This window comes from Delphinapterus leucas, chromosome 19 (assembly GCF_059928025.1).
Source record: "Delphinapterus leucas isolate spDelLeu-1000000601 "Yukka" chromosome 19, BTC_Dleu_Yukka2, whole genome shotgun sequence".
Taxonomy (NCBI): Eukaryota; Metazoa; Chordata; class Mammalia; order Artiodactyla; family Monodontidae; genus Delphinapterus; species Delphinapterus leucas.
This window is the reverse complement of record NC_143147.1, coordinates 15,136,698-15,163,535: the sequence shown is the minus strand read 5'-3', so window position 1 is coordinate 15,163,535 and position 26,838 is coordinate 15,136,698. Positions and strand designations below refer to the sequence as shown.

Below are 26,838 nucleotides of genomic sequence, written 5' to 3'. Positions count from 1 at the left end.
GGCCCCCGCTTGCCACAACTAGAGAAAGCCCTCGCAGAGAAACGAAGACCCAACACAGCAAAAAATAATTAAAAAAAAAAAAGAGGAAGCAACAGACGGAGAGGAAAGGGAGTAGAAAGAAACGTTCAAGTTTTACATCCTATTGAACTGTGACAGGGAGGGGCTGCTGGCTCCATAATCACTTGTCACAACCACTAAGCATGTTTTGCTGAGGCAGACAAATGAATCCCCAAGGATCCACTTACCCAAAACTCCATCTCACTATCTACATGACACATGTTGCTGACGGCCCCTACTTCGGTGACACCAGGGCCAATCGTCTAACTCAATGACAAAATTTTAATGACTAAGAGATTGGTGACTGGGGCTGAGGTGCCTGAGTCAGGCTGGGGGTTGGGTTACCTCAGTTACAGGAAGTCAAAGATTGATTTCCTCTTTTTCCAAAAGAACTGAAGGCAGAGGGTATAGGGTTGATTGAGCAGGCAGGCAGCTGGTACCGACACAGAACCAAGCTGGACTCTGGGTGGAGGCTGTTCTGTCATGAGGTTGGCTGTGCTCTTCTCTGGGGCCTTGCTGGGTCTACTAGCAGGTAAGGAGAAAGGGGACAAAGGGGAGGGGGCCCCTGGGAAGGAGCCTGCCCCTGGGTTGCTAACCAGTGTTTCCTCTGAAAGCCCAGGGGACAGCGAATGACTGTCCTCATAAAAAATCGGCCACTCTGCTGCCATCCTTCACGGTGACACCTACAGCTACAGAAAGCACAACAAGCCCTGGAACAACCAGCCACAGAACGACCAAGAGCCACAGAACGACCACTTACACGGCTACCACCACTCATAAAACTACCACCACTCATAAAACTACCACCACAGGTACCACCAGCCACGAGTCTTCAACAGCCACTCACCATCCTGCTACCACCACCAGTCACGGAAATGCCACAGTTCATCCAACAAGCAACAGCACTGCCACCAGCCCAGGACCCTCCACCAGATCCCCCCGCCCAGGACCCTCCACCAGATCCCCCCGCCCAGGACCCTCCACCAGATCCCCCTGCCCAGGACCACCTCCACCCTCTCCAAGTCCTAGCCCAGGCTCCAAGGAGGCGATAGGAGACTACATTTGGACTAACGGTTTCCAGCCCTGCGTCCGGCTCCAAGCCCAGATTCAGATTCGAGTTCTGTACCCAACCCAGGATGGAGGAGAGGTAAAGCCAAACAACAATAGAGGACATAAGGGGAAGGGGATGAGGCCTTCCGCTACGGTTCAGAAGGGAAGGAGGAAGTAAAGAAGTAGACGAATACAGGGTGGAGACAAAGGGAACAGGGAACCTTGGACGGCACAGCTGTGTAGTCTTGTGACCCTCTCTCGTCTTTTAACTTCCGCAGGCCTGGGGAATCTCTGTTCTGAACCCCAACAAAACCAAGGCCCAAGGGGGCTGTGAGGGTACTCATCCCCACTTGCTCCTCTCATTCCCCTATGGACAGCTCAGCTTTGGATTCAAGCAGGTACTTAACCCTCATCCCTCACTCTCACCCTCCAAGTGCCCTACCCCTACCAACTTCTTGCCGCACTCCTTACTCCGTGTACCTGGATGCCACTCTCCCCTGCTGCCCTGAGTCTTCCTGGTCACCTCCCCAGGAGCCACTGCAGAGCACCGTCTACCTGAACCATGTGACTGTGGAGTACAACGTGTCCTTCCCCCAGGCATCACGTGAGTAACCTTCCCTTTCTCATCACTTGCACTAGATGTCTGGGCTCCTGAAGGGACCTAGGCTGGGGGTATGGTGGGGATGTGGCTATGGAGCTGACCCTTCCTCGTTCTTTCAGAGTGGATATTCTCTGTTCAGAATTCATCCCTTCGAGATCTCCAAACCCCTCTGGGCCAGAGCTTCAGTTGCAGAAATGCAAGCGTCATTCTTTCACCAGCTTTCCACCTGGACCTGCTCTCCCTGAAGCTACAAGCTGCTCAGCTGCCCCCCACAGGGGCCTTTGGACCAAGTAAGACCTATTCCTTCCCTCCCAGAATTTTCCCACTGCACTGAAAGCCCTCCCCCCAGGCCTATAATCTCCCTTCCTGCACCCCCAAATTTCCTCCCCCTCTCAAGCTTGTCAGAGCTAGGGGTAACTGTCCTCCCCTCTTCTATAAGACTCCACCCAGGCTCCCCCTTTTTTTTTTTGCTCTGAGTCCTCTAGGTGAGCCAGCCCCTCACCAATCTCCTGCTTCCCAACATTCCACATTCCCTCCTCCCTCCTTCCACCTTTATTCCAACCACCACCGTTGTGATGCCTACTTGCCCTATCTTTCCGCCAGGTTTCTCTTGCCCCAGTGACCGATCATTCTTGCTGCCTCTCATCATTGGCCTGATCTTACTCGGCCTCCTCACCCTGGTGCTTGTTACCTTCTGCATCGTCCGGAGACGCCCACCCACTTACCAGCCCCTCTGAGCATTTGTCCCAACAGCCAGGGCACCAGGAGGTGCCCTCATTTCTCACCACGCAACTGACTCAGAGACAAAGTTATCTTCCTTCCCTGTCTTGATGAACAAAAGTCGAGATAATGCAATCGGGAGGGATGAGAAGAGCGCTGTTTATTAAATATGACTGATTCCCCCTCCCCCATCTCCAGTGGGAAAATAGTAAAACTTGATCAAATCTTTATCCTTGGTTTTCCTTGTCCTTCCTGCCAGGATTAAAAGCCATGAGTTTCTTGTCACACACCTTTCTGTACCTTCCATGGTTGAGTCTTGGGGAGCCAGGAACAGCTGGTGAGGAGGGATGAAAATGTCACTGTGTGGCCCAATGCCCTCACGGGTTCATCCTTCGAAGCCTGACACAGCTGGTGTCGAATCGGCTTCGCCTCCCTTCCTCCTCTTCTTCTGGGGCCCCTGGCTGGCTCCAGTTCCCTCTCTCCTCCAATCCAGTGGAGCCACCCATCCCAGCAGCCTTCTTTCCAACCTTCATATTACAGTTACAGGCAAAGTAGGCAGCAAAAGCAATGAGTGTGGGTGGGAAGGTCACAGCCCTGCCCTGCTCCGTTTCAAATGCCCTGCCCTACCCAGTGTGCCCAGGCCTAGCGAACAGCCTGGATTAAACTCTTCCCGCACCTGGGATGCTCCTATCTCACCTGCAAAGGGTTTTCATCAACCACGGGAGCAATGCGTACTGTGAACTCCACATACGATCACCCTCTATGCTCCTGGGAACAACATGCCTCCAGCCTGGGCGACCCGCGGAGCCAACCCTGAAGTCCCTGGTGGTGGCGCACCTAGTGGTGGTGGATGGCACCCCCCAAGGCAACCTGAATCCAGATTCTTCAAAGGACCTCCCCGACCAACAAGTGCCAGACCCTTTACAATCAACTATGAGCATCCCCGGGGCCAGAATGGGACCCTTCCAGTTGTAGCAGCCGTGTACGGCTACAGAAAGCAGCCGCCAGGACCTGCAGACCCAGCCCTCTGAGGGCAGCACGTGGCAGGGACCAAACCACCACACCACCGCCTCGCCGACGCCCCGTTATGACCTTGCTGACTGTGGTGCGGGAGTCCCCAAAGGGTGTGGTACTCCCAGCAGGCGCCCAGCCAACAGAGCGTGATGGCCAGGCCCATCTCCACCGAGATGGCCGAGAGCTGGTGTCCCGGCACTGGGGGGCAGAGCGCATCGCTCCCGCCGCGTAATCCAAGATGCCCTTTCCCAAGGCTAGCTGCTAGGCCCCCTCCGCCCAGCCCAAGCCCTGGCTCAGCACGCGGTCACAGGAGGCCGAGGAGCGGGCCTTGGCCTAGAGGTGGCGCCCTCGGGCCAGTGGGGTGAGAGGGAACCCCAGGGCCCTCGTTTCACAGGGGCGGCCAGGGCTGGGCCCGCACGGGGGTTAAAGGCGTTGCAGTCCCCCGAAACTGGGCTCACCTTCCCCACCTCCCCCTCCTCTGCTTCACTGTCCCGGCCCAGCAGTTGCTGGCGCACCCATCTGCGAAGGCCTGGGCGAACCTGAGGAGAAAGCAGCATGGGCTCGGCGCCTAAGGAGGGATGCCTGGCTCAGACTGTGCCCCTCCCGTCGGTGCCGTGTCCTCCGGAGACGCCGAGAGCACGCGAGAGAGAACGCTACAGAACCTCCCCCCCGCCCCCCCCCCCGCCCAACGCCATTTTGGAGACTCACGCTCCTTCTGTCTCAACCTCGTACAATGTAAAGTCAGCTGGAAGAAGACAAGATGGCGCCGAGCAGGAGGAGCGGAGAAAGGCTGGAGGATAAATCTTGCTGCCGAAGCGGAAGCGTAAACAAAGGCGCGAATGATGGAACTGCGCAGGCGTACAGCTTTGGCACGCGTTAAAATTCGAGCAGCAGGGTGGGCGCGTCCAAAAACGTGCTCTCCGGGCGAGACCTATGTTACGCGAACGAAGGTGGGATGGAGTAAGGCAGGAGCAGCAGCCCTGTTTAATCGCGAGAAGACGGGAGGCGGAGTGCCCAGAGCGCGCATGCGCACCGTAAGTCAATGGCGGTTTGAGGGGTTGGCGGAAGCTAGCCTTTCAATATGGCGACCGAGGTAGACGGGCCGCTCAAACGGGTGCTGGTGCCGATTCTTTTACCTGAGAAATGCTACGACCAAATTTTCATCCAGTGGGACTTGCTTCACGGTGAGTTTTATTCGGCATCCGGTCAAAATTGTGCTTCAGAGCTCTCCGGCCGTAAATGGGGCGTGAGTGCGGACTAAGTGACAGCAATGACAGCTGCCACGGCGCGCGGGGCGGAAGTCGCTTCTGAGAGGGGCGGATATGTCTCGGGCTCCGTAGAGGGAGGACTCCATATTTGAGCGAGAGAGGGGAGTCGCCGGGTGGGAGTAGTTCTTTGGTTTAGCGACGGTGAAAGACGAAAAGACTCAAATTTTACAAAACAAAGTTTAAAATCTGATTAGATCGTTCCAGCCTGTAATAGATCTCTATACCTTCAGGAGCAAGGTTACACTTGATTCAAAGCCTCTGATGAATCCAGGCCTTCTGCGGCTCCCCCAAGAATCCTGCCATCCCAGTGGCTTTCCTTCCAGCTTCCACGTTTGCTCATGGTCGAATTTTGGAATTAAATTGTCTGCCTTCCTCCTTCTATCTACGAGGCGACGCCAGAGCAAAACCTGCTTCTGACGTCAGACCTTTAGGGAAGCCTTCGCGGTCTGCCCCCGTCAGTTCTTGGTACCCCAGTTGTGCTCCCGGGACAATGTTTTAGCCGCGTTCAGGACCCACGAGAATCTGACTACTACTGGGCCAGGCACCTTGCGGATAGGGCTTCAAGGCTAGAGAAGATGTCGGTGGCTAGAGCATAAAAGCAAGCCCTGGAAGGGTCAAGTCCCTGAGTAGGGGTCAGAGACAGTGTTCAGGAATGAGTGATACAGAGGAAACCTATCCTTGGAGAAAGAAGACATGTGAAGTGGATTGCCTAGTGGCTCAGAGGCGGGGAATAAAGGATCAGAGGACTCTTGGGCATTGCTCAGCTCTATACAGGGAAGCAAGGGAGAGGTTTGGAAGTCAGATCAAGGAGTTTAGATGTGATGGCAGGGAATGGAAGGTTGGGTCAGAAAAAAGGAATGGTAAAAGCCGTTTTGGAAAGCCACCTTGTCTGAACGTGATATGATTTGGAGTAGGAAGAACTAGGCCTTTTTCACCTGCCTCCAGACCACCCAAGGCTTCCTTTGTGTGGGTATGTCAAGGTCTTAAGAAGCACTTCAAGCCTTTAGGCCTGAGCTGCCTCCTGGAACCCCTGGCTTGGGTTCCATAAGTGTCATCTCTGCTTACCTCTTTTTCTCTTCTTAGTTCCCTGCCTCAAGATTCTCCTCAGCAAAGGCCTGGGGCTGGGCATTGTGGCTGGCTCACTTCTGGGTATGTTTCTTATCATCTTCCCTTCCTGTTGTTGGGAGGTGGGTGGAGTGCTAAGATGCCATGAACTGGTTGGGTCCCTTAACCAGAAGCGGGGCTAACATGCCTCCCAGTCTGCTCTGTAGCTGTCGTGCTGCGCTCCCAAGGGATGTCAGCCCCTCAGCCCTGCCCTTTTCATCCTCTTTCTCCAGTAAAACTACCCCAAGTGTTTAAAATCCTGGGAGCCAAGAGCGCGGAAGGGTTGAGTCTCCAGTCGGTAATGCTAGAGCTGATGGCGTTGACTGGGACCATGGTCTACAGCATCACCAACAACTTCCCCTTCAGGTGAGGGGCCCCGCCCTTTATCTCCAAGGGTAAATGCTCACAACTCTAGTAAGGATTAGGGTGAGGGAGGTAAAAGGGCAGGAAAGCTTAAGCCTTTCTGGAACTCTAGCCATCATCTATGGTGATGAGAGGAGGTGAGAATCCCAAGAATGCCCAGTTTCCTATCCTGGGTCAAGCGGGTGGGGGCTGCCGGGAGGCAGGAGGTAAGGAACCAGCAGGGCTGTGGAGGACAGGGAATAATCAGAATTGGGTCCCCAAGATGGATGGGCTATGGAGGCTTTCCCTGCCTCTTTCCAGGCCCACGTTTCTTCCCCCCAACTCTTGACTCTGCAGCTCTTGGGGTGAAGCTCTGTTCCTGATGCTCCAGACAGTCACCATCGCCTTCCTGGTCCTGCACTACAGAGGACAGACTGTGAAAGGTGCTGAGGATTGAGCCAGGAGCTGGCTGCAGCTGTTGGGAGCCTTGCTGGGAACGCAGGCCTGGGAAAGCTGAGAGACTCAGAGGTTGATGAGGACTCCTTATCTCCTTGTCTCCCAGGTGTTGCCTTCCTAGCGTGCTCCGCCCTGGTCCTGCTGGTGCTGCTTTCACCACTGACGCCCCAGGCTGTAGTCACCCTGCTCCAGGCCTCCAACATGCCTGCTGTGGTGGTGGGAAGGGTGGGTGCTGGGAACAAGGGAGAGGATGTTGGGAAGGGGGACTGGGTGAGGAGCAGAGGGGAAACCCAAAGTTTGGGGGTGTTGGACTGAGGGGAATGCAAAAATGTCATGGGAACATTGGACAAATTCATGTGACAAAACGAAGGGTCTCAACTCCTCCCCAGCTGCTCCAGGCAGCCACCAACTACCGCAATGGGCACACGGGCCAGCTGTCAGCCATCACAGTCTTTCTGCTCTTTGGGGGCTCCCTGGCCCGAATCTTCACCTCCATTCAGGTGAGTGCACCTCCTCCCCTCTAGAGGGCACCATAACCTCACCTTACTTCTCTCTCTCCCCATGGACTTGAAGATGCTCCCTCTCTGGAGCCCTTTTTGGCTATGCTGACGAGTAACCCTAGCCGTGTCTCTCACCCAGGAAACTGGAGACCCCCTCATGGCTGGAACCTTTGTAGTCTCTTCCCTCTGCAATGGCCTCATCGCTGCCCAGCTCCTCTTCTACTGGAATGCAAAGGCTCCCCACAAGAAGAAAAAGGAGCAGTAGTTGAGCTGGCTCCTGGAGTACATTCCATGTTTCTATTCATCCACCCAACCTTGGGATCCTTCCCATCTGAACCAGTCTGCTGGTGTGACTTTTAATCATTCCCTGTTCTTCTGCAATTGCAGCTTTAGTGGAAATGCTTGGTTGACCCAGATCCTTAGAAACGATAGGGGAAGAGATTTACGGGCTGACATTTAATCATTTAGCTGAGATTCTTTCTTTTGCAGAAGTTTCCAGCTACTTGCCTATTCTGGGCAAAACTCTTACCCTGTCCCCCCCATTTCCCCACTTCCCTTCTGACCCTAGAGGACAGAGGCTGGACAGTGGAAGGGAATAGGTGCTTGTGGATTCCTCCCTCCCACACCCTGGCTCAGACTGTCTCCTGGACCCCAGTGCTTGGTGGGGGAAGGGGGAAGGGGGACAGAAGAATGACTGACTCAGGCAGGGCCCCAGGGTGGGGTGTGGAGGTTCCTGCTCTGGCAGGTCCAGGCGGAAGGGAGTGGAGACTGCTGGTTCCTGCTGCAGTAAAGGCGAACAGATATGGTACAATAAAGACTCAGAGACGTGGTGTAATCGTACAAAACTGTGTTCAGCCTACAAAAAAAAAAAAAAACTGTCTTGTTTTGTTCCCACTGGCTTTCAGGGCTTTGGGGGGTACTGCCCACCTCCTCTGAACTGTGGTCCAACACAGTTCTAGAACAGGGTTTGCAGCCTGGGAATGGTGGTGGTGGTATTGGGGTGTTTCTGGGTAGAAAAGGAGGATGGAAACCTCTCTGGGAGGTCCATGTCCATGAGGGTTAGAGGTGGGTTAGGGGCATGGGGGCCCCTGGGAGGGGAGGGTTGTACAGAGTGGGAGAGCCTGGGGGTGGGTAGGGGCTGTAAGGGGGGAGCAGCTCCCCCTGGAACCTTGGGTTACTCTGAGGGAGAGAGCACGGCGAGGAGGCTTCCGGTTTACAGTGGGAAGAGCTGCAAAGAGAAACACCGGGGTTAGAAGGCACTTGGTCCCCTGAGTTGGAGGTGCCGAGGAGGGTCCCCAGCTCGCATGTGGGGGCGGTCCTGAGCAGCTCTGCGCAGACAAGTATAACTTGTCACCCACCTACCCATCCCTGGAACCGGACCCCAGGACGGCTTAGAGCAGCGCCGCCGCAGCCGTGTTGGGGCACGCTCAAGAGCGAGCTTGCGTGCTGCGCGCCTGTTTTCCTCTTTTGGGGCGGCAGGCCAGGAAGGGGTAGAGCTGGGCTTGGCCTGTCCTTGCCCCGGGGGCTGGGAGAGGAAGCTGGGTCACACGAGGGCCAGAATCGGGGGTGGGAAACGGGAAATTCTGGTAACTAGAACACGGTCACATCCAGGGCACTGTGGTCTGCTCCTGCGGTGCCACCACCAACAGACTATGATGGAAACGTCCTCTAGAAAGACCCTGGCTCCCCGGAACTCTCCCACCCTTCACGGAGCGCCCCCCAAACTTATCCGGGTGTGTCCCCTTCTTGGGTGGGCTCGGGGCCCCTGCCAGCCAGGCCCTCTGGTATCCGCCCCCACCCAGGATGCAGGCGGGGGGCACGTCCTCATTCCGCTCCCCGGGCACTCACCCGTAACCGCCAGGCAGGTAGGCTGTCGAGTAGTTGGGGGGCTGGTACCCAAAGCCTCTGCTCCCCTGGGTGGTCGTGTACCCGGGCCCCCAGACAGGCCCGCCGCCAGCCACGCCGCCGCTTCCCTGGCCGAAGTGGGGCGACCCGGCGCCCGCGCTCTTGGTCTTGCGCCGGGGCCGGTACTTGTAGTCGGGGTAGTCGCGCAGGTGCCGGGCCCGGAGCCGCTTAGCCTCTTCCACGAAGGGCCGCTTCTCGTCCTCGCCCAGCAGCTTCCACTGCGCGCCCAGACGCTTGGAGATCTCCGAGTTGTGCATCTTTGGGTTCTGCTGCGCCATCTGGCGGCGCTGGGCGGAGCTCCACACCATGAACGCGTTCATGGGCCGTTTCACCTTCTCCAAGGGAAGCCCCCCGGAGACCACTGGGCTCCCGGCGCCCTCCCGCTCCTGGGAGCCCGAGGACGAGGAGTTAGGGGCTGTGGGAGTGGGAGGTTCCAGCCTCCAGGCCTGTGAGGAGCCGGGTAGCGCCATCGAGGGTGAAGGGAAGCCTTAAGAGGGCGTCTTACACGCCCTCCCCTCCAAAGCGAAACGTTGATTCCCCAAACCCGGTATCCTTAAAATGGAAGTGCCTTCCTAGTCCGGAGTCGTTACAGAGAGACTCGTGTTCTTAAAAGGTATATATATCGTCCCCAAGTTCAGAGTCCTTATAATGGAGCCCCTGCCACCAATCAATCCGGCACGTTTGGGGAGTCAAGCGCAAAATCCGCTGTCCGGTACCCAGTCTTGGATAGGCTGTGCTCTTTCCTTGTGGCCGCGGGGTCCCCGACCCTGCCTCGCTCCCCCTACTAGCTGCCGGCCACCGGCCCGGGCTTCGGTGAAGGCGGTAAAACTTCGCGCTCTGGGGTCCCGCAGCTGCCAGGAGGCACAGCCCGAGTGCCACAGCCCTCTCTCACCTGGCCTCAGCGTCTGTGGCTGCCGGGTGCGCCAGGCCCGGGAACTGCTTTTAACGACTGACTCCTCCCTACTCCCTCCCAGCCGACCGCGCCTCCTGAAGGGCGCCAACCTCCCCCTCCCTTAGGCCAACCAGGTGTCCTGTTCTTCCCAGCCCCCAACACTCCCCCCCCCCAGGGGACCACGCCTCCTCCCCACCCAAGACCCAAGTCAGGCCTTCCAGCCCCAGTGGCTCTGAACAGCTACCCCTCCCTTCTTAAGCACTGGCAATTTAAAGTCAATGCCTTTGCACAACGGATCAGGCATCTGGTGATCAAAAGCCCTCAGGCTCAGAGTTGTGCTGGGAGGGAGGTGAGGACACCCAACCCCCCAATCCAAACCAAACTCTTTTCTGGTGCCTCCTGCTCCTCAAACCCCTAACCTGGCCCGGGGCAAAAAAGTCTGGCAGTCAGGAGGTAGGCAGGCCATTTTTGTTTCCTGAGGTGCTTGGGTGGTGATTCAACCCCTTTCCAGGTGAGAAAATTTAAACCCTCCCCACTATAGCCCCCAAACCTAGGTTTCTCCACTGCATGTTTTATTTCTAATCCTCAGAGTTGGGAGGCAGGGAGCAAGGAAGCCCAGGATGACCCCTAAGGCTGTGAGGTCAGTGATGTGGATGCTGGAGAAAAAGCCTGGATCCAGGGCACAGAACCAGCAGGAATGAGGGCTGGACACCTAGGTCCCAGAGGCTGTCTTGAGGGAACCCTGCTCCCCACTCTGCCCAAGGCCCAGCCCAAGCCCTAGGCCTCAGGTAATCGGATTAAGCAGCCTGCCTTGGCTCTCAGCTCTTAGCAGGAACAGCTCCAGCTCTGAGCAGCCCTACCTAGCCCTATGTGACTCAGGGTATAGGAGTGGCCCAGCTCCCTCTACCAGCAAACCTGGGGGAGGGGAGAGGCAAGGCACAAGCCACTCTCCTCTGGACCAGGAGGGTACCTGGGCCTGGAGAATTTAGGAATGTCAGAAATTCCCAGAAGTAGACCAACTTTGGAATGCCAGAGAAGCTAGGTGTGGAGATACAGGAAACAAGGGTCAAGGCAGGTCAGTCCTACACAAACAGATGGACCAAACTGGGCATAAGGAAGGTGCAGGAACCAGAGGGCCATTTGGATTTTTTTATTCTCTTTTTAAATACTGTACAGTGAAAAATAAATACGCCTTCTCATCCACCAGACAAGGTTGGTCCCCCCTCCCCTGGGGGACCTTGTCACCCCCCTTCATACACACCCCTGGTTCTACTCCAAAACCTTCCCCATGCCTCCCACCCACTTATACCCTTACTATCCCCGTCTTCCACAGTGATGAGGCCCCAGAAATGGGGGGTACAGGACGGGAGGAGGGATAGCAGGGGAGCCCCCCTGAACTGTCCAATCTGGGTGGGTCAAGGAGCACCCCGCACCAACAGGCGGAGAATGGGGGTGTTCAGAGAGAGATTGGGGCATTAGAGGATAAAGGCACATCCAGTCTGATGGGGAAGGAGAGAGGCTCCCCTCACCCTGGGGGTAGGGTGGACAAGAGGGAGGGGGGTATGACCCTGTTACACACCCCTCCACTAGCTCCTGGAGGCTGGGGGGGGACCCAAGCTGCTGTGCCACCCCCCGCCCCCCTAGATAAGAGCAGCTCCAGCGCAGGTCAGTTGGGCCTGTGAGGGCCATGGTGTTGGGCAGCAAGCGAGATGGAGAAGGGAGGGATGCGGGCTGGAGGGTTTATGAAACCCCATTCACCAAACTACCCAACTCCAGGGGGGCAGAGAGCTCCCCATTCTCTGAGGGGCCCTTAGGAAGCTTGCTGACAGAGTCACCCTGAGGGGGGAGTGGGAAAGAAAATGGAGAGGAAGGAAAGAAAAAGGTCAGTAGAAATTCAGGTAATGCCATTCCCTACCACCTAAATGCTCCAGGTACCTCCAGGCTGGTCCCCTGTAGTCACTTTTACTGGGATCCAGAAAATATGAACCAAATTCTCTTCTACTCAAACTTTTCACTATTCTAAATGCAGTCTAAACTCCATCAGACATGCCTTCTCTGCAATTTAATGAGAGGTTTCTTTGGGAGTTTTCTTGTGCCCCCTACCCCAGAACAACAAAAAAGGAGGTGGGGTAAACTATATCTTGCTTGCCTACCTTCTGTCCTGAAAGAGAATCCTCTGAAGGTTTAGTGCGTTCCAGGGGTGGCCGCTGGCGGCTCTGAGACTTTGCTCGGGAGATATAGTCAGCCACAGTCACTGGGGAAGGCAGAGGACCAAAAGTTTCAGAAGGAACCCAGGTACCCAGCCCCTAGACACCCACTGAACCCCAACCCCTAGCTTTCACAGGATAGGAGGCATCCTGTTCTCTGAGGAAGTCTGCTGACATCCTGTGTGAGCTGACCTGGCTGACGGTCTCCACTGATCGAACCATCAGTCCGGTTACCACGGTTACGGCGGCGGCGGCTCCGATTACGACGCTGGGGTCTTGACTCATCTTCTGTGGGGCAGGGGAAAATGAGAGCTGTGCATCAATCTCCCATCCCTCAATTCTTGCCCAGTTCTGATTTTTCAGATCCAGGTACACCCCTTACCCAGGCCATTCTCTGTCATGCTGGGCCCGTCAGATTCCAGGCCTCCATCCATGACAGTCCTGTCTTCATCAGTGCGACGGCGGCGGGAGCGGCGGCGCCTGGCACTTGCTGGGGGGGGTTCCCCAGGCTCTGAATCAACTGGGGGCTCTGGTTCGGATGTGTCCAGTAGGCTGTAGGGATTACTGTCTGGGTCCTTCAGCACTGGTTAGAGGAAAAAGAGGAGTTGGGAGTGAGGTGTCCATCATCTTTCCTTTTGGCCCACATTCGTGAACCTAGCTGTCTGCTTCTGGTACCTGAGCTAATTGATGAAGAGTTGTATCTTGAGGTGGGCCGGGGGGCAGGTGGGGGTCCCCTACCCCGGCCCCCAATCGGCCGCCTCCGACTTTCTTCCCCCCGGGTCGGGGGATCCCGGTCACCAGGCCCAGCTCGGTTGGGCTCTTCCCTCTTCTCTGACTCAGTCTCAGAAGCTGTGGATAGGTCTGAGATGGGGCCTGAAGAACACAGTAGGGTTCAAACAGGGTCACTCACCCTACCCCAGGATCCATCCCAGTCCCCAGGCTGGAAGACTCTCGCTCTCACTCCTAAGTCCCCCAGCCAACCACTTCTTCATCTTCTCCGTCACCCTTTCCTCAAACTTCCACCCAGACTTCTGCCTCCCACACACCCCACCACTGCTCGCCTCCCTCTCACCACAGGCAGGACCGCCTGGCCTCCGGCCCCGGCCCCGGCCCCCGTAGCTGCCCCCATAGGTTCGTGTGGTGTGGAGGGAGGAGGAGGAGCTCTCATCGGTGGTGTAGCCAGCCTTGTCGCTGCCACCGCTGCCCCGCCCACTCCCAGGAGGGCGAAAGCCCAGCCCAATCTGCCGAAGCTGTTCATCAATTTGCAACCTCTCCAAGCGAAGCTGCTCCACCTCCTGGTTGGGGAGAAGATGGAGGAAAACAAGGAAGGAGAAATAAGTATAAGATCAATGAACAGTCTCTTTTTCCTGCTTCTCTGCCCTGACTGTCCCTATGGATCTGAACTCTCAGGAATGCAAGAAGGCTTAAAACGGAAAATTCTGGGTTCCAACTCCACAGCCCCAATTTTCCACCTAATGGTTTCTATTCTACTCAGAGACACAAACTGGGAACCACCACTTTTAACTTTATCCACCAGTATCCTTAGTCCCCTTGTACACATGGATCTCTCCTCTCCCAGGCTTCTGGCTTGGATACCTGCAGGTAGGAGAGGTGATACTCCAGCAGAGCCTGAGCATTGCTGATATTCTCTCGGGTGCCAACAAATATGAAGGGAACCATTCCCTGGAGAGCAGAGGAAAGGACAGATGGATTAGAAAGAGACTCAAATGAAGTTTTAAGTCCACCCTGTCTCCTACAGAAGCCCACCCAAATGGGATCTTTCTGGGCTGTACATCTACCAGGAAAAACCAAAGTTCCCAAGCCCCAACCCCTAGAAATCCCATCTCTCAAGGGAATGGCTTGGAGAATAATCCCATCTACTTCTGGCAACCAATCTCTAGGTGTTAGCTGCCCCATACCTCCTCCCTGGGGTTCTTCTTGTCATTATCACCTTCTACTCGAACCCTCACCACACCAGATTTATCCACAATCTCCTGGATCACTTTCCCGTTCTTTCCAATCACTTTGCCTGAATGGGTAAAGGAGGAATTAGGCCTTTTTATTTTTCAAAGGAAAGAAAGAAGAGTAAAAACAGACAAGATAAACAGTTTTCCAGCTGCTATATAAGGATTCCGTTTAATGATTCTCTTGCTTCTAAGCTTCTGATGTGTTTTCACAGGACAAAATATCACAATCCCTAGAAATCTGTTCTCCCATTTTTGTCACTCCTACTACAGACTGTTTGCTCTGTCCTTGTGAAACTGGAAGTTCACAGGGAGGTGCCAAGCCAGAATCACTTTAGAGCATCTCACATCTGGTCCCCAGCTGTATTCTCTTATACACATACTCATCCCCAACTCACCAACCAGGTTCCTGGGCACTTGCACAGAGTCCTCAGAAAACTCAAGATAGCTCCGGGCCTGTCGGCACGCCTCGGGAGTCTAAGAGAAGAGGAGTGGGGAGTCATTAATAAAACAGAACACCTGGATCTCAAACAGTGATCTTCCTGCCAGTCTCTGTCTTTGAGAAAATGTGGTGCCACCGAAGTCAGGGAGGGAGGTCAACACGACAGGCTTCCTTTCTGTTTCACACTCTCTTCTCTCTATCCCCTAAGGGACCTAGACAACAGCTGTCTTTTGCTGACCTCCCCATAGATGCGGAAAGTGCAGGTCTCTTCACCCAATTCGATGGCAGTCACCCCAGGTACTTTTCGGGCCTGCTGGATGTTGGCACCATGAGTCCCAATTGCTAGTCCCATCAGGTCCTCTCGCACTGTGAACTCCTCTTGGAAAGCTGCCGCCAGCTGCTTACTTGTCTGAAAAAAAAAAAAGGCACTGGACCACTGGACTACAGGAATCATGGAGAAATCTCAGAACACCTGTCCCAGATACCTGATGCTTTGCATAACTTAAATGAGAAAAGACTGTATGAAAGAAAGCCAGAACTACCTGGGAGTCCACTGACCACCAGGACCTGTGAAGAATTCAGGAACTTTTCATTCCACTCCTACCTTCCCAATACCAATGGCTTGGTGGGGAGGGGAGGTAATGATGGCCGAATCTGGGCTGAGATCCATCAAAGATCCAGATTTGGCTATAACACTATCTGGTTGTGTGATCCCAAACAAAACATACTCTCTGTGCCTCTGTTCTGTCATCTGCTAAATGATTACACCTGACCTACCCTATTCCCAGACTAACAAGAGGATTAAATAAAGTTGGTATGAAAGAAAGGACTTTTCACAAGGTAAATGCAAGTGTAAGGAACTATTTACCTTAACCAAACCAATATCAACTCCCAAAATAAAACCTGCAAAGTTGAACAGAAAGCAACAGGTTGAGAAAAGCATAAAAAGAGGTTATGGTACACCATGCTACCACTTCATTTCTCAACCAGTCCTTAGAGGGATACCTGAGTACAAGGGCAGGAAAAGGGAAAGGTTCTGGCAGTGCCCTGAGTAGCATCCCTGGAGAAGTAAAGATTACCATGGTCCAGAATTTTCAAAGGCTCCCGAAAAGATCAGTTCACTTGATAAAAAGGAAACAGATGTTCAAATACACACATACACGTGCGTGCAAGCACGTGTATATATACCATCCTCATTTAGGATGGTATAATTCCTAAGAGAATCTGACCATCATAAGATGTCAGAACACAAAAAGACCCTGTAGAAACACTCACATTCAATTACCTCATTGTCACAGCTAAAGAAGAAAAAGCTCACTGAAATCAAATTATTTGACAAAGCAAGACTTAGGATTGATTCCAAGTCCAGTGGTCTTTCCAGTGTACAAATGGTTCCCAAACATATCCCACAAAGCAGTCTGGTTCTCAGAGGTAATTTGGGGGCAGCCAGTGGAGGTAAGAGCCACACCCTCTTGCACTTTTAGACCCTGTTTTGATTGATCTGTTTTATGCATTGTGCTTTCAAGTAAAATTTCACTTGATCAAAGGGTCCCTTTGAAAAAAAAAGAAAAAAAAAAGAAAAAAAGCTTGTACTAAAACATGATGGAGCTCTGCCATCTGGAGGAGTCTGAGATAAAATAGCAGACCCAGGTTTAATGGCCCAGAAAGACCTTAATGTCTGTTCACAAGAGCATGGGTGGAGGATGGGGTGGGAGGGGAGAAGGACAATACCAATCAGCAGTAAAAACTGAAGCCAAAACTTACCTCGAGGTGCTTGGTAGCTTCTTCATTGCGGGACATGAGTAGCAGTTTGGTGCGCAGGCTTCGGAAATGCATATCACCCAGCAGGGATGCTCGCTTCACAGGGGCTTCTGTGGTTGACTGCAAAGAAACCAATGGAAAAGTCATTAAAACTGACTGACTACATTTTAGAGGAGATCCAGGAACTGGGAATCAGGATGCCTGAGTCACTGGAAAAGGGTGGGAGTTAAGAAACAAAGTTGAGGAACAGGAAAAATCACTGTCAGTCTCACAAGGGCCTACTAACTGGGTGCTTAAGGGAAGTGATTTTAAGTAGCAAGCGCAGGTGAGAATCATACTGTCTGTTTTTGAGAGTCCAAATATGCAAGGAAGGGTACCCAGCCCAAACTGGAATACGATGGTCAGGTTGAAAAAAAAATTAAGGTCATACATGAGAAAGACTAAGGAAAGGTAGGGCTAACCTGGGTCCACAGAGGTCAGGAGCAATAAAGTCCTCTCTGACAAATAAATATAAGCACATTTTAGCTCTTCTCTTCTTGCAAAGGAGTTAAAAGGGGAAAAGGGCTTAGGTGAAATTCAGGCAGAATAAACTCACCAGAATGAAGAGCTCACTATTTGTGATGTTGAGAAAGATGCAGTTTGCTCCCAATGCTTTCTTGAACTCTTTATGGACGTTTTCATTGGAGCAGCTGCAGAGAAAGAGAACAGTGCTCAGAGGGCAGAGTGTAGAGTACAGTTGAAGGGGAGAGAGAGAGGGACTGAGAAAAATAAGGACTGCAGTAAAAGAACAGGGATGAGGAAACAGAGGAACTGGGAGCAAAAGGGACTCTAGAGGGCCTAGGGAACACAGAACACTGAAACTGGGAGCGGGGGCTGGGACAAACAAGGGCAGAGAAGAGGGCCCCCCACTCCCGACATCCCAAACACTCACGCCTCTCTCAGATCCTCAGGCACAGCCATGGTAACCTTGAAGAAGCTGCCTTTGGTTGCAAGGGGACTGGGATTAACTGGCCGAAGCCGTTCCAGGGTGACAATCTCATTGTAAGTGGCATCACAGGCAGCATATTCAATGACATAGAACTGGCAGAAGGAAAGAAAGGAGAAGCGGTGGATGACCTGAGTCTCTATCTCCCACCTTTCTGACTAAAATACGTGTTTCAGCAGCTCTCCAGAGGCCCTGCCGATCACTCACATCCCCCTTCATCATTCGCACGCGGGCCAGCCACCAGCCACAAGGCTCTTGCTCGTTGGCTCGAGAATAAACCTGAAGAGAAGTTGAAAATGAGAGAGATACTGAGGACCAGCCAAAAACATCAAGAATGCAGTGAGCATTAAGACACTTGGGAGGCATCCTAAACTAAGATAAAGGAATCTAGAGGAAGGAGCTGCTAATTAAAATCAGAGTACACTGGATTTTAGATGCTGTTATCATAAATGGAAGAAAAGTGAATCCCCTGAAAACAGGAAGCTCCCTGAGAGCTTGACTGATCACAGCAATGATGGACAGAAAACTGCTGCATTTCACTCTTCCACAGGCTGCCTAGCTGGATGGAGGAAGGAGCGTGAACCAACCAGTGAGGAGCCTAGGGTACTGGTATCAGGGTAAGGGAGATGCAGAATCCTGGGAAAAGGGACATTTAGAAAAGGTGGACTCCAAGGCCCTTACCTCCACTTCATCCCCTTCTGTGATCTCCTTATTATAGTCAGCTGGAGGTGGTAGCCGGACATCCCCAAAAGGAATCTGCCTCTCACTCTGCCAGCTGCGAGGGAAAACAGTGACATGAAAGCATTCAGGCGAGTGTGGCTGCCCGTCTCTTCCTCCACTGGGCATTTTCCACCTTTCCTGGTGATTACAAGTTAAACTCCAGGCCCTGCTCCATAGTGGTGCTTTCCATCTCTTGCTAGAATCTAAATATGGAGTCAAATGACCCCCACTCTCACCATTTCCTCTCCTGGGATCCATATAAGTTGCCCACCCAAACCCTTGGCTCTCCCCCACCTATTATACACGCCTCATGGGACTCAGCCGCCCCCTCTTCTCCACTCTCCTGCTAGGACCTAGTATGCTGGATTCTCTATTCCCAAGGTCTTACTTGTTTTCAAAGAAGATGGTGACAGAGTCTTCATGGACATCCTTCACAAAGCCCTAGAATGGATTTTAGAACAAAGTAAAAAAAAAAAAAGACAATCAACCACCACCTCAGCCATCAAGGGAACAGACAGTTTTAGAGGGTCTTAAACTAGTTTTTTTGTTTGCTTTTCTTTTCTTTTTTTTTTGCCCGCGCCTTGTGGCTTGCGGGATCTCAGTTCCCCAACCAGGGACTTGAACCCGGGGCCACAGCAGTGAAAGCCAAGAGGGCCTAACCACTGGGCCACCAAGAAACTCCTTTTTTTTTTTTTCCTTTTTTTAAACTAGAGTTTTAGATGGGGACACAAGCAATCTAAAAACAGGGCTAGAAAAAGCTGTATTGGTGAAGGAATACGAATGTTGAGGTAGCAAGAAAGGAAACAATACTGGCAGGGAAAGAAATGTTGCAAAATCCAGAAATAAGATGAGATAGAAATTAAGTAGAAGGGAGAAACATCACCTGCATCAGAACAGCTAGGAAACTAGTGGTCTCCTACGGCTCCCACAGAGGCCTCCCTATCTGTCTGCCTCATGCAGTGCTGAGCAGCTTGCCAGAGTTCAATTAAAATACCAACAACATTAAGCAAAGCTAAGAATATCCCATGAGACAGTGTAAGGTTGTCCTGGAACACCTAGAGGACATCAGGATCTGCCAAGAGAGAAAGGGTCTAGCTCCTAATACAGCAAGAGGCCTGAGCGAACTTGGTGCCTTGATGCCTGGGTCGTAAGAAAATAATCAGAACACTGGAGAAATTAGAAACAAACACAATTTATGGAAGGAAAAATTAGGATTTAAAAGATGTGAGGGGGCTTCCCTGGTGGCGCAGTGGTTGAGAGTCCGCCTGCCGATGCATGCGACATGGGTTCGTGCCCTGGTCCGGGAAGATCCCACATGCCGCGGAGCGGCTGGGCCTATGAGCCATGGCCACTGAGCCTGCACGTCCAGAGCCTGTGCTCCGCAACGGGAGAGGCCACAACAGTGAGAGGCCCGCGTACCCCAAAAAATAAAAATAAAAATAAAATAAAATAAAATAAAAGATGTGAGGGAATTCCCTGATGGTCCAGTGGTTAGGACTTTCACTGCCATGGGCCAGGGTTCAACCCCTGGTCAGGAACTACGATCCTGCAATCCTGCGAGCTGAGCGGTGCGGCCCAATAAATAAATAAAAGATGTGAGATTTCTAAATGCTAGACTAGGACACTGCTAAGAATTTGAAAAGAGTAATAAAATTTGTATAAGACCCCAAACTTGAGATGAAGACAAGGGAGAGGAACAGGGATGACTGAATAGCTGGAATCGCTGGTCTACCTCCTATTTTCTCTCTCTTTTTTTGGTCAAGGCAGTGAAAGCTCTGAGCCCTAACCACTGGACCGCCAGGGAATTCCCCACCTATTTTCTATGTCTTCACTGAGCAAGCCAAAGCTATGCGTTCAATCCTGTGCTCCCAATTTTCCTACCTTCTCTCCTGTTTTTCACATACTCAAAATTAGGGATTGCTAATTTTGATAAAGTCCAATTTTTCAACTTATTCTGTATCTGAGCTTTTGGTTTTATATCTAAGAGATCTTTACCTAATGTCTTTGTCTAGAGTTTTATAGTTTTTATTTTACATTTAGGTCAATGATCCATTTTGAGTTAAATTCTGTATATGGTGCCAGATACAATCAAACTTTTTTTTTTTTTTTTTTTTTTTGCCGTACGCGGGCCTCTCACTGCTGTGGCCTCTCCCGCTGCAGAGCACAGGCTCTGGACGCGCAGGCCCAGCGGCCATGGCCCACGGGCCCAGCCTCTCCGCGGCATGTGGGATCTTCCCGGACTGGGGCACAAACCCGTGTCCCCTGCATCGGCAGGCGGACTCTCAACCACTGCGCCACCAGGGAAGCCCCAAACTTCATTTTTAACCTATGAATGTGCAGTTCTTTGAGCACAATGTGTTGAAAGACTATCCTTCCTCTACTGAATTGCCTTTTCGCTTCTGTCAAAAATCAGAAAATGCAAACTAATGCATAATGACAAAAGGCATTGGTGGTTAGTGGAAGACTTTTGGGATTGATAGAAATTGTGGTGATGGTTTGTTTTATATATATGTCAAATCTTAACAAATTGTATGCTTTAAATAGGTGTACTTCATTGTATGTCAATTATGCCTCATTAGATTTTTTTAAAAAAATCAGGGGTTTCCAAAAATACGAAGAACTATTCCTGAGCTTTGCAGGTAGGAACAAAATATGAGTTTGGGAGAGAAAACACCAAAAATGTACACTTGTGTCACTCCCACCTCAGAGAACTGATCAATCATAAACACTTAATACACTGTTTTTTCCTTAAATCTAAACCTAAAATGTCACTCTTGATACCAGCCATCTTTCTCTTCTTTCGGGAAGGGATCTTGTTATGGAGTCTTACTACTTAGAGCTTTACTTCTGCCCAAGGCATTAGTTCTCCTGGTACTGCCTAGCCTCTGACTTACCCATGCTTCAGCCTTCTCTGCCATTCCCTCCTTCAGTAATATTTTTTCCGCTCTTCATTCAGCTCCATCAATACCCATTCCTACTCTTCTCCACTCACATCTTCTATTTGCCCAAATCCCTCTCTTCCCTTTTGGGTTCTTCCCTTAGCTCCTTTTTTTTTTTTTTTTTTCTTCTTTTTTCCTTAGCTCCTTTTTAAGTGTCCTCCTCTTTTCTTCCTTTATAAGGATTTCTCTAAACATTTCATCTAGCCTCTTCAGCTGACTTTATCCAATTCTTTATCCAAAATGTCTATCTCTAAGCTTTAGAAATAGTTTATCAAGAGAGAGTTAGCTATTTTCAAAACATTTCAGGGATGAGATAAAACATAGTGGAAGAGAATCACTTGCCTGCCTCTTTTGTGAAGAGATCCCCACTCCTAGATACACTCATTCACAAAGGATATGTCTAAAGCTCTAATCCAATTCTCCTCCAACATGTCAGGGTTGGCCCTCAGGCAGAGGTAGCAACATTACCCTGGTTTTTCCAGCTACCATGATCCCAAGGCAGAAATGCAAAGCTCAGAATGGAGTTTTCCCTCACATAACTCAGCAGTTCAACTAAACTGTCACTCATTCTTATACTTCTAGGGTCCTTTTCCTTCAAAGATTCTCCAAAACAAGCTTTCTCCTCAACTTCATATTCCAAGTCAGTCTCTGCTCCTTAATTCCACCCACATTACCCCAGTTTTTTTCCTCCAAAAATACCAGTGGCATAAAGTGAGCTCCTAGTTCTGCTCAGTCCATGCTCACTGAGAAGATAAGCAGAGGAGGGCAAGAGCAGTTGAGTGAATCTCTAGAAGGCTACCTACATCCAAAGGATAACTCAATTCAATTCAATGGCCAGGGCATATGGAGCTTTGGCTTATAGAGCCTAGGACTGGACAGAGGAAGTGAGAGCCCTAGGTTCCTAAGTACTTCACTTTGCTTAAATTATAAGATACAAAATTAGGTCCCACCTTCAACCTATCTTCTAGTCCTGGGTTCTCAAAATAAAGGAGGGAGTTCTAGAAGAAAATCAGGAAGGGTCTGGATAAAAATCACGTGTTGAAGGTGAGGATGCCATACTCCTTAAAAAGGAATTGGAATTGGGATATCCAGGTAAGGTCTGGAAAGTTGGATGACTGTGCCCTGGAAGGTGAACAGATATTTCATTCGGGAGAGCACCGCTTAAAGAACAAAACACATTAAGTTCTGACAGAAAAGGAAGAGCTGATGGGATAGCTAAAAGATAACTTAGATCCCAGATCTGACATTTGCAGTTCTATCCTGGAAGAAGATCAACAACACTAGGACCCAATTCTGAGAGGGATGAAAGGAACCTTCCCAAATTTATAGTTCTAGAAGCAATGTAAACACTCCTTGAACCACACTGAAGTTTGCTGAGTCATGAATATTAAATCAGCAGCAAGGACAGATTGGGTAAGTATCTATATGGCACTGAACGTTGAAGAAAGATTAGTCTGAATTTAAGGATTTACTGTTGTTTTCAACTGAGGCATAGGGCAGAAAATGCTAAAGTGGCCAGGACACAAAATCCACATTACCTGGCTTTCAGCTCAAGTCCAAACTCTATTCTCTGATTCAAAGCATCCTAGCCCCAATTCCCTCAATCAAGTCTATCACTGCCATAGCCCACAGGAGAAAAGAGAAAGATCCAGAGACACATTTTCTGTTGGACACTTATATGTGGAAAGGGAAACATGTCCCTTCCCAGCAGTCTCACACAGCTAATTTGAACTGGATACCAATCTTTCCCAGCTGTGTCTGACTCCCATGCTTCCTAGAACAAATGCAAACATCACATCTTGATCTCAGGCTCAGTTTAAGAATCACTTTTCTTAGGGATGGGAAGGACCCAGATGAAGGACAAGATACTGTGGGAAATGAGGCTAAAATCTTATGAGGAAAGGTATTTCAACAAAGGTAATGCAAGTTTGGGGAGAAAGGATATAAGAGACAAATGCACTCTATCAGAATCAGAAAGGAATTAAGAGACTTTGCCAAAGAAAACAGAAATGCTATGGAGGGAGGCTAGAAGAAAAAGTCCCATGAGTTAGGAAAGTATGCAGAAAAAAATGACAGAAGGGATCAGCTGGGAGCTTCCTTCTTCCATCTTAGCTGGGTAATGGAATAGGTAGTTTCTGGGGATTACACAGAAATATTAGGAAAAAAAGCTAAAGGTTTATATTGAGAGGTTAAGTTAAGATAGATGTGGGTACCCACAGGCACTGAAGAATATAAAGAAATCTGGTGAGGGAAGTAAGGCAGAAATGAATAGGCATTTAGAATGGGTCAAAAATGACTACACTGAACTTATCAATCGAAGTTGGGGCAGAAACCTACTCCAAGGGCAAATATGAGACCCTTTCCAGTTATAGCAAGATATGATTTCACAGGGAAGGAGTTCGAGAAAGTCATTTCCAAGGGCACGAAGGTGGAGGGGTCTATTATGGGAGGAAAGGCTTGAGGGGAAGTGAAGGAAAGGGGGTTCTTCTCCTCACAAGTAATGTTATGATAAGATAACTCTGCTCTTGCTCCTCAGGGTAATATGAGAGAAGACAGGAATCGGGAAAGTCTCTGAGGCAATTCCAGGCATAAAGTCCAAAGAGGTTCAAAATAACAACAGTCACATAAAGAAAAATTCCTGAGAGGCAAGAGGGGTCTCCCTCTGGCTTAATCTAAATGGGAAAAAAATGTCCTAAAAAATAAGATTTGGAACAGCTTTAAAAGGTGGTAATAAAAGGAGTTCTAAAAAACCCAATCCTGGGCAACGGGGGAGCTGAAGTAAACAAGGATCTTTTAAAGATAGTCTCCTTCTCCTTTAAAAAAAAGGCTAGTGGATTCCCAAACTGGGCGAGTTGGCCAAAAAGTCTTCTAGAAGTGGAAATCCTTAAGAAGGAGATAAACAGAGGGAATCCTTGTGAGATCCCCTTTTAGAGATCAGGGATATGAAGCTTACACTCCTCAAGATGAAGAAACTGTATGAATGATCTAAATGTATGAGGTCAAAGTGAGATGACAAATACAAAACCATCCCTGGGTAGAACAGTAAACCAGCTAGTCCTGGAATAAAGGGGTGGGGCGAGAGACTTGAGAAAAGATGCCACCTTATGGCTATGAGGCAACTAGACTGGTACAGCACAGAGTTCCTGAGGTCAAAGATACTAAATGTCATAAACAGATTCTGACCGTATCTCCTTGGGGTGGGAACAGAAATATAAGATGAAAGTGGGGTGAGTCTTCCAGAGCCAGTAAGCAGAGGCCTCTCCGAGGAAGATGAAAAGATCTAATATGGGACGGCCTTCCCAAGGGGGTAACAGGGAAGAATAAAGAGAATTCTCCATGTGCTTGGACTGTGGGGAAGACGTGATTCAGATCCAAGGTAGGTCTTCTACTAGAGACAGGAAAAGTCAACGAGACGCTGGGTAAATGGGGTCTCTTCTGGGGGGTTGGTGGGGGGAGCTGAACCAAGAACAATAATGCCCTGATGCTCAATCCCGGAGATGCGGGTAAAAGCAGGTGTAATAGAGGGGCCAAAAATAAGAGGAAGGGGTTAACTTATAGAGGTCTCCCCCCAGGAGGGCCGCGGGTGGGAGCGTGGGTCTAAGGTTCTAAGGGTCAGGGCTTAGCTCCAGAATATCGATCCCGCCCCACTCTTCCCTGCTCTGGCTGGAGGGAGGGGGCTGAAGACCGCGTCCCCGGCCGGCGCGCCGCCTCACCTTGTAGAAGGCCCCGTTGGAGCCGCGCACCTCGACCGGCAGTCCCGGCTCCACATCCCCCCCAGAGGCCAGGCCGCCCATGGCGCCGCCACCGCCTCCGACCCCCCCGGCGGCGGCTGCAGCAGCGCTCTGAGTACGGGCCAGGCCAGGTCCCCGGCGTCTCCCCGGAGGAGGAGCCGGAGGGGGAGCCGCGGGGGGCGGGAGCCGGGCCGGCCCCACGGCGGCCCTGCCACAGCCAACGAGCAGGGGGCCGGGGCCGGGCCGCTCCCCGTCCGCCGCCGCCGCCTTGGTCTCCGCCACCGTGAGGGAAACGGCCGCCGCCGCCGCCGCTGCCTTCGTCACCTCAGCTTCCGCCCGCCGCTGCCCCCGCTGCTGCCTCAGTCCCGGGACCCGCTGCTGCCGATGCCGCTCCACGGCCTCCACCTCCCCCTGCCGCCACCGCCTACTGCGCAGGCGCACCGGGCACCCGCCCGCCGCGCGCGGGCCCTGAGGGCCAAGGCGCAGGCGTCAAGGCTGGCGACCCAGCTCGCGCTGGCCAGCGCATCAGGGCTTCCACACTCCTCTTCACTCTCTCACGCCCCCTCCTGGTCGCTTACTTGCGCTTGCGCAGAACCAGACTGGTTCTTTTTCCTCGCCACCCCATCTCTCCACGGCCCCTGTCTCTTCCTTTTCCCACCCCACAACACTGAGAGCTAACCAATCATGGGGAGGGAGGGACGGAGCTCACTCAATCGGATTGGACTTCTGATGCTCCTGGTCAGACCACACCCACTTCACCACGGTGCGCTCCACCAGGCTTGTACAAGTTAGGGATGGGCATGCGCCTGAATGATTGCTTGGTCACTTTCCCCACCTTTGTCTTTCTTGGTGCGCACGCTCCGAAGGAAAAAAAAAAAAAAAGGAGTTGTCGAAAGGAAAAAAAAAAAAGGGCCTGGTGCGCGTGCGTTGGGCTTTACAGTCCACAAGGCGGACTGGATTCTTCTGAGCCTCTGTATCTCTGCACGATGCGGTTTAAGAGTCACGTTCTTGCCTTGAGAAGATTCTGATCATGCATACAAAGAAAGGTAAAAGAAAGATTTCAAGGCAGTACCGAAAGGCAAATGCAACTTAGCACAAGATTGGATATCTAAATGCGGAGAAAATTCAAAAGAGGAAAAATTGTTACGGAGAAAGGATAGTAGAGGGGAAACTTAGGATTCGTAAACTAAGATAAGTGAGAAATTTCGGTGGAAGTGAATAAAATAGCCAAGAAATTAGGATCATGTGTTGTGCAGTAATCATTTAGCAAATATTTATTTAGCCCTCACTGTGTTCTATCCACTGTGGTAGGTGGTAAGGGTACAAAGACAAGATGTCCCCAAAACAAGGATTTTATAATATATTGGGGAAGGAGCAGACAAACACATTTAAGCAAGTAAGTGCATGGAGTTCATTTGAACATGGGATAAAGATAAGGACTAAGTTTTGAGGGAATCCCAAGGAGACAAACAATGGTCAGTTGTTCTTCAGAGTGATAGGGAAAGACTACTGCAGGGGAGGTGATGCAAATTGAGATTTGAGGGATAAATAGGCATTTGCTAGAGGAAACGTGCAGTAAGAGTATTCTTGAGAGAACAAGGACTACAATGGTGCAGAGAAGCAGAAAGAACATGTCCTTTGGGGAACCACAACTAGTTCAAATAGCGTTTGGCTTGAGGTAGGGAAGCTAGACTGCAAAGGACTTGTAAATTAGGTTAAGGAAAATTGTCTTCACTTTATCAATACTGGAGAGCCACTGAAAGATTTAAAGCAGTAGTGTAATGTAATAATATTTATGTTTTACAACTGTGGGGAATAGATTAAAGAGAAAGGGCATTCCAGAAGGCAGTGAGAGCTGTGAGGAGCTGTTGCAGGTGAGAAAGATGCTGAGGAATGCCTTGGATTAGGGCTGTGGGCAACAGAGGTACAAGTTGATTTGAGCCTGTTAAATTTGCAATAGAATCAACAAGAATTGGTGATAAGGATGGGGTGGAGTCCGTGAAGAAGTGGGAGGAACACAGATTTCTACCTTGGATTGCTGAGTGCATGGTGATGCCAGTCATGGAAGAGAGAACATACGAGAAAAAGTTTTGGAGGAGAAGTTGATGAGTTCAATGAGTTTGATTTTGCTCTTTGAGTTTGAGGGTCTACCATCCAGGTGGTCATGTTCCTTTGTCTTC

At 51.1% G+C, this 26,838-nt stretch overlaps 4 protein-coding genes across 15 annotated transcripts; 2 read left to right on the top strand and 2 right to left on the bottom strand.

Annotated features, from left to right (window-relative positions):
• Positions 1–441: 441 nt before the first annotated feature.
• Positions 442–2,658, top strand: LOC111185682 (macrosialin). The gene is made up of 6 exons (XM_089900429.1): positions 442–589; positions 672–1,204; positions 1,386–1,505; positions 1,639–1,711; positions 1,828–1,998; positions 2,312–2,658. The coding sequence occupies exons 1-6, from the start codon at positions 541–543 to the stop codon at positions 2,443–2,445; spliced, it is 1,080 nt and encodes a 359-aa protein (XP_089756555.1). The 5' UTR covers positions 442–540; the 3' UTR covers positions 2,446–2,658.
• Positions 2,569–10,009, bottom strand: LOC115803599 (transcription factor SOX-15-like). Of its 8 annotated transcripts, none has more exons than XR_016388863.1 (4): positions 8,961–10,009; positions 4,151–7,968; positions 3,901–3,981; positions 2,569–2,762 (listed from the first exon to the last, which is right to left on the bottom strand). XR_016388863.1 is itself a non-coding variant. In XM_022595456.3 (2 exons), exons 1-2 carry the CDS (start codon positions 9,485–9,487, stop codon positions 8,172–8,174), a joined length of 696 nt encoding a protein of 231 aa, XP_022451164.1. In that variant the 5' UTR covers positions 9,488–9,987; the 3' UTR covers positions 7,980–8,171. The 8 variants fall into 8 exon arrangements, 1 of the variants encoding a protein (XP_022451164.1); XR_016388862.1 differs by lacking the exon at positions 3,901–3,981 and adding an exon at positions 3,125–3,265; XR_016388864.1 differs by having other exon boundaries at positions 4,175–7,968.
• On the top strand, positions 4,486–7,957 carry LOC149744759 (mannose-P-dolichol utilization defect 1 protein). Of its 2 annotated transcripts, XM_089900430.1 has the most exons (7): positions 4,495–4,626; positions 5,794–5,859; positions 6,048–6,180; positions 6,514–6,599; positions 6,719–6,837; positions 7,002–7,112; positions 7,252–7,377. In XM_089900430.1, exons 1-7 carry the CDS (start codon positions 4,524–4,526, stop codon positions 7,375–7,377), a joined length of 744 nt encoding a protein of 247 aa, XP_089756556.1. In that variant the 5' UTR covers positions 4,495–4,523. The 2 variants fall into 2 exon arrangements, with proteins under 2 accessions (XP_089756557.1, XP_089756556.1); XM_089900431.1 differs by lacking the exon at positions 6,514–6,599 and having other exon boundaries at positions 4,486–4,626; positions 7,252–7,957.
• A 1,035-nt stretch (positions 10,010–11,044) lies between the features above and the next one.
• LOC149744758 (RNA-binding protein FXR2) lies at positions 11,045–25,261 on the bottom strand. Of its 4 annotated transcripts, none has more exons than XM_089900422.1 (17): positions 25,237–25,261; positions 18,377–18,429; positions 17,950–18,043; positions 17,476–17,547; positions 17,215–17,363; positions 16,879–16,972; positions 16,287–16,403; positions 14,761–14,931; positions 14,479–14,557; positions 14,036–14,145; positions 13,713–13,799; positions 13,189–13,411; positions 12,792–12,989; positions 12,499–12,699; positions 12,309–12,404; positions 12,063–12,163; positions 11,045–11,745 (listed from the first exon to the last, which is right to left on the bottom strand). In XM_089900422.1, the coding sequence occupies exons 4-17, from the start codon at positions 17,488–17,490 to the stop codon at positions 11,650–11,652; spliced, it is 1,737 nt and encodes a 578-aa protein (XP_089756548.1). In that variant the 5' UTR covers positions 17,491–17,547; positions 17,950–18,043; positions 18,377–18,429; positions 25,237–25,261; the 3' UTR covers positions 11,045–11,649. The 4 variants fall into 4 exon arrangements, with proteins under 4 accessions (XP_089756548.1, XP_089756545.1, XP_089756547.1 ...); XM_089900419.1 differs by lacking the exon at positions 25,237–25,261 and adding an exon at positions 24,641–25,053; XM_089900421.1 differs by lacking the exons at positions 12,792–12,989; positions 25,237–25,261 and adding an exon at positions 24,641–25,052.
• Positions 25,262–26,838: the final 1,577 nt, after the last annotated feature.